The 5,858-nt window shown below is 53.6% G+C and overlaps 2 protein-coding genes across 5 annotated transcripts in view; one reads left to right on the top strand and one right to left on the bottom strand.

The window, feature by feature from the left end:
- SYT11 (synaptotagmin 11) overlaps positions 1 to 678 on the top strand; it is a 14,012-nt gene extending 13,334 nt beyond the window's left edge. For 3 of the 4 annotated variants that reach the window (XM_027669335.1, XM_027669334.1, XM_027669332.1), the window contains exon 4: positions 250 to 678. In XM_027669335.1, the coding sequence (XP_027525136.1) occupies positions 250 to 560 (311 nt within the window). In that variant the 3' untranslated portion in view covers positions 561 to 678. Of the gene's footprint in view, positions 1 to 246 lie in introns of all 4 variants that reach the window. The other variant, XM_027669333.1, reaches the window with a different exon arrangement.
- Positions 679 to 5,167: 4,489 nt separating this feature from the next.
- RIT1 (Ras like without CAAX 1) overlaps positions 5,168 to 5,858 on the bottom strand; it is a 4,009-nt gene continuing 3,318 nt past the window's right edge. Inside the window, exon 3 of the mRNA XM_027669336.1 lies at positions 5,168 to 5,720. Coding sequence (XP_027525137.1) covers positions 5,490 to 5,720 — 231 coding nt within the window. The 3' untranslated portion in view covers positions 5,168 to 5,489. The remainder of the gene's footprint in view (positions 5,721 to 5,858) is intronic.

Genomic DNA, 5,858 nt, shown 5'->3' with positions numbered 1-5,858 from the left:
ACTGAATTTTAGAGCCCTGTTGGAAAAAATTCTGCTTTCCAGGCCCCCCAGGATCCCAGGCAGCTCTGAGCCCTCATGGGGTGCAAATAATGGGTCATAACCTAAAAAATCCCGTTAATTCAGCTGCTTGGCCACTGAATTCCAGAGCCCTGCAGGCCCAGCTGCCCCTTTCCCCCTCGGAGGTCCCTCCACCCCACAACCCCCCATACCTGGGCCACATTATGAGTCCCCCCTGTCCCCCCCCAGCAGACCCCTACGTCAAGGTGAACGTCTACTACGGGCGCAAGCGCATCGCCAAGAAGAAGACCCACGTCAAGAAGTGCACCCTGAACCCCGTGTTCAACGAGTCCTTCATCTACGACGTGCCCGGGGAGCTGCTGCCCGACGTCAGCATCGAGTTCCTGGTCATCGACTTCGACCGCACCACCAAGAACGAGGTGGTCGGGAGGCTCATCCTGGGCGCCCACAGCGCGACGCCCGCGGGCGCCGAGCACTGGAGGGAGGTCTGTGACAGCCCCAGGAAACCCGTGGCCAAGTGGCACAGCCTGAGCGAGTACTAAAAAAAAAAACAAAGCAAGGCACCAACCTTCTTTCCATCCCCACCCTCCCCCCGAGCCCACCTAGGACAGACTTAAAACCTTGTTTTAGCTGTAGGACTAAAAAAAAAAAACAAAAAACCAACGAAACTCTTCGTTCGTCCGGCGAGGTCGGTTCTCTTTAGTGATGTGGGGTTTTTTTGTTTGGTTTTTTTAATTCTGTTGGTTCGTTTTATGTTTTTTGGTTTGGTTTTTTTTTTTTAATTTTGCAGGGCGTTAAAAAAAAAAAAAAAAAAAAAAAAAAAAAAAAAAACGCTCTGAGAGAGCATTAAAGGACAAAAAAAAAAAAAAAGAGGTACCACAGATATATATAACAGTGTAATCACGCTATTGCATGCCTAATAAAACTGAAAATTAGTATAACTCTGCCAGTATCAAGTTGCAGGTTTTAATACAATTATCTGTCACTATGGAAGTTGTGTTCGTGCCGAGCTGTCTCTGCTGGTATTTCACCAAGATTGGCCTGTCTTTTTTATTAGGCTTCTTCTCCCCAGGTTTTCTGGATTCTGCTGTTTAACCTCTGGTTTCTTGTTCGTTTGCCTGCCCACGGGTTCTGTTCTGTGCTGGGTGAGAATTCTGCACTGGCACAAAAGGGAAATACAGGGAAAATGGCACTGGCCTCCAGAGAAGGAACAATTCCGTTGTCAGGCACTGAAATCCTCGGGTTTGGGGAGCTGTGAGGTCACAACACCCCAGAGTTGCCTCCCAAACCCAAACACCGACCGGTCCCGCTGCTTTTGCCACGTGGAAATCCCACAGGATTCCTAAAAACTGAGGAAACTCTGCTCAGTTTTGGTTTTATTGAACCCCTGTCCATGCCTGTGTTTCCCAAGGGAAGCCAAGCACTGGGAAGGAAACTCTCCACCATCAGATGAAATTCCTGGTCCATAAGTTCCGTTTAAGGTCAGGACAGAGCTGGGGTGGGGGAAGAGCTCGTGTGGGAGAGGATTACAAAGCTCCCCTTCATCCCCCCTCGGGTCAGACGTGACCCTCAGAGGCAGCTTTGGAAGGAGGAGCAGACACAGGGCAAAGCCTGGCACTGAAACGGGTCAGGCTTGGAATTCCGGGGCAGCCTGAGCTCCACAAAGTTTGGGAGCAGCTGCCTCGGATGTGCTGCTGCTCCCGGGGTCGGGCTCTGGCTACAGCCCAGCCCAGGGGAGGGAGAGGAGGATTAATTCATTAACCAGCAGCAAATAATTGGTGGTGAACAGTGAACTGAGCAGGAACAGCCAGAACTGAAATAATTTCTGGGTCCTGCAGTGGGAACACGAAGCAGGAGCGAGTTTGGGGAGGGGCTGCCGGGGGATCCCGGGATTCCAGGATGCAAATCGTGGGGTTTAATTGAAAAAAAAACACAACAACAACAAAATTAGGATAATTTAGCTGCTTACAGGAGCCCTGAATTTTAGAACGTGACCCTTTCCACCTCCGTGCTCGGGACTGGGCCGGTCGCTCCCAGTCCCTCCCAGTCCCTCCCAGTCAAGCAGGGACTTCACTCCTCCCCGATGGCCAGCGAGGGTTTCTGCCTGAGGGTAGGGTCGGTTTTATCGGTGTCTTAAATGCTCTGGGCTCTTGGGTGGCTCCAGAGAAGGAATTCCCCCTTGGAAGTGGCTGCAGATCCGTTTAAATCCTTGTGGTTTGGGGGGGTTTTTGTTGCTTTTTTTGCTTTTGGTTTGTTTTTTTTTTTTTTTTCTCTCTAAGCGACTGTGTCGCTGAAATTTTAGCAACTGCCACGAACTTTTTTCCTCCAAACATGCTTTCCAGCACCTCTCCCAAAAATCTGACCGGGACCTAAAAAACAGCAACGAAATTCCCCCTCCCTCCCCTTTCCCCCTCGGTGTGAAAAGCATGTGTGAGCCTCGATGATTCCTTTAGTTGCAAAGGAAAGATGAATTTCTTGTCAAGGAAACATGCTCAGGGTAAATAGACTTAGGCTGTCGGGCAGGTAGGAGTAGCTCCAACACTCTTCTGGAATAATAGGAAACTGAAGATGTGCAGATATTATATATTTTTAAGACATAAAATAAGACAGTTAAGTGACAGCAGACTCACTGTAAAAAAATCTCCCAGGTGTGGTTTATTCTTTGTGTCTTCTGTTGTAAAATGAACTTGGACAAGTTACAACGTTGTGTGGGAAAAAAAAAAACAAAAACAAAAAAAACCACAAAAAAAAAAAAGAGAGAGGGAAAAACAAAACAAAACAAAAAGGCAAAAAAAGCCAACTCTCAACCTGTGTGGAAGTGCATAACTGCTATCAGCTAACCTCCATCCTGTAACGCTACCTTGTATGTTGGATTTGTTAACGCACATCGAGCGTGCAAATAAAGATTAAATCACTTTATCCGCTGCCTGAGCTCCGTGCTGGGACCGGGGGCCGCTCCAGGCATCCCAAGGAACCCCCCGTGCTGCTCCCAGGGAGAGCAAACACCGGGATAAACCTCGGGGAGGCGCGGGAGGGCCACGGGATCCTGGGGAATTGGGGGTAAAATTAAGGCGAGCCCGGGGAAGGGGAGATTTTGGGGTGACAAAAGGATGGGGAGGGATCATTTCCAAGGGCCTGGAGGAGGGGGAACGGTTTCCAGCTGCAGGAGGGAAAGACTTAAATCAGCTGTTGGGAAGAAATTGGTCCCTGGGAGGGTGGGGAGGGCCGAGGTTATTCCACGGCTGCCCCATCCCCGGCAGTGTCCCAGGCCAGGCTGGAGCAACCCGGGATAGGGGAAGGTGTCCCTGCCCGCGGAAACGAGAGGATCTTTAAGGTCCCTCCCCACCCAGCCCATCCCATTCCACGATCCCCTGACGGCCTCAGCCCATCCCAGGACCCTCAGCGTTATAACTGGGAATAAATTGCTATAAATGAATCTTCACTGGATCTTCACAGTTGGATCCAAGTGGGGAGGGAAAAAATAAAAAAGGACATTAAACGGGCAGAAAAAGAAGCCATTTCACCCCGGAATCTGTAATCCAGGGGCGTTCCCGGATCCCTGGGACAAGTCTGAATCCTCCAGGGACGTTTATTCCCATCTCCCCCCTCCTGGAGCAGCGGGGATGTGGCTCCCGGGGCTCGTTCCCCTGGGATGTGGCTCCCGGGGCTCGTTTTCCTGCAGCACCGCCCAGGGCCGGGCACAAAGCCCGGCTTTACAAAGCCCGGCTTTACAAAACCCGACAGCCCCGGGCCGGGTTTCCCCGGCAACAGATTCCTGCCAGGGCCTTCCTTCCCGCTTTTTTTTTGGGAGCTTCCCAAGCCGCGGCAAGTCCAGGGGTGCTCCCACTATCCCAGCTTGCTCCAGGTTGGCCTTGGACACTCCCGGGGATTGCAGGGATTTGGATTCCAGGGGCTCAGGACACGGTTCTGCTCCAGCATTTCCCCTCTTCCCGTTGTTTATCCCGGGAATAACCACGGTTGTCACTCAGGAATTGTTGCTCCCCAGTTATTACTCAGTTATTATTGCACAGCCACCGATTTGTTTTCTATTTTATTTTATTTTATTGTGCAAAAAAACGTGAGAGAAAAAAAAAAAATCTCAGCTCGACTGGTGCACATCCAGCCTGGAAAAACCGGCTGGGTTTGGGTCCTTATCCCATTCCAGAGGGACAGAAACAAAGGGATTGGCACGAGAAAAAGAGGGAGAAGGAAGGAAAGAAGGAAGGAAGGGAGGAAGGAAGGAAAGAGAAGGGAGAAAGGAAGGAAGGGAGGGAGGGAGGAAGGAAAGGAAAGAAAGAAGGAAGGATGGAAAGAAGGAAAGAAGGAAAGAGAAAGAGAGAAGAGAGAGAAAGATGACGGAAGGTGCCTGACAAGAGCAGGGGTTCGAGCAGAGCGAGCTCAGCCCCGACTCCCCGGATCCCCCTTTTCCCTGGAAGCGCCGCTGGAAGCAGCGGGGTTTGCTCCCCTTCGGGCACACTCGGGTCTCTCCTCCCTCCCCATCCCGTTCCCGGCGGATCCCGGATCCCGCTGGAGTCGGGGCCGGCATTTCCTCGGGAGGAGGCGGGAGAAGCTGCGGCTCCGCCCCGGACCCGCTGGAATGCGGCTCCTCCCGGGATTTGGGGGGGTTCGGACAGGGCGGGGAACTCCGGGCTGTGCTTTCCGCAGGTGGCAGCGCCTCCAGCGCGATTCCAGCAGGGAAACCTCCACATTCCTGCACTGCTGCCACAGTGGGACAAAGGGACACTGGAATTCCACACTGGAATGGGCCGCCCAGGGAGCTGCTGGAGCCCCTGGAGGTGTTTCAAAGGATGGATGTGGTGGGGTTGGGTCCCCGGTTGGACTCAGAGCTCTTTTCCAACCCGGTTGATTCCGTGACTCGTTTGGGTCCCACCCTGCTGGTGAGCTGAGCACTCAGGTAACACTTGCACGAGGATCCCACGTTGATTTTGCTGGGAAAAAATCCCAAATCTCCTCGGTGAGGAGCTGAGAAGTCCAGCCCAGCCCAGCCCAGCCCAGCTCTGCTCAGCCCAGCCCAGCCCAGCCCAGCTCTGCTCAGTGACCTCAACGCCGGCCGGGCCCCTGGAGCTCTGGGGTGTTGTTGTTGTTGTTGTTGTTGTTCTGGAGAGCAGCTCGTGCCAAACACCCAGGAAAACAGGGAATTCAGCCGGTCTGGGGGCAGCTCCAGCCACGTCTGGCACAGCCCAGCTCCCAACACTCCCAGTTTGACCCGGGAATGTTCCCAAAGTGACGCCGGGAACCGAGGGAAAAATGGCAACAAACAGGAGGAAAACCCGTTGCTGTGTCCGAAGTCCAGGATGCGGAAGGAAGGGAATCTCATCCTAAACACAAACAACGGGCAGAGTCACTCCCGGAGTCCCCTCAGGGTGTTGTCCCTGAGCCGCTCCGGGCCCGCCCGCCGGGCTCTCCTTCCGTTCTTCCCAGAGGAATTTTCCTTTCCCCCCCCCCCCGGCTCAGGTGACTGAGTCCTTCTTCCTGCGGAAGGGAGACTTGAGCCTCTTCCACACGCTGCTCTTGGGCTTGGATTTCTTCTCCATGGCCATCACGGCCTCCCTCTCCTTGCGGCGGATCTCCCTCACCAGGGCGTGGAACACGTCGTCGATGTAGTACCGGAACGCCGCCGACGTCTCGAAGAAGGGGCAGTTGAACTCCCGGGCCAGGGCAGAGCCTTCCTCCTTGGACACCTGGGAAAACAACCCCACACCAGCTCAGGGAGATGTTGATCTCTGTGCCTCGCTGTGCTCGCTGGCGCCGGGACCCTCACAGCTCCAGGGCAGCTCCTCCCCACCCTTCTCCAAAGCTTTCCCCACAAACCTGCTCTG

This window comes from Corapipo altera, unplaced genomic scaffold, assembly GCF_003945725.1.
Source record: "Corapipo altera isolate COAL_440 unplaced genomic scaffold, ASM394572v1 198, whole genome shotgun sequence".
In the NCBI taxonomy this organism is placed as follows: Eukaryota; Metazoa; Chordata; class Aves; order Passeriformes; family Pipridae; genus Corapipo; species Corapipo altera.
Note: the sequence above shows the minus strand (reverse complement) of the source record. Positions and strands in the feature narration are given on the sequence as shown.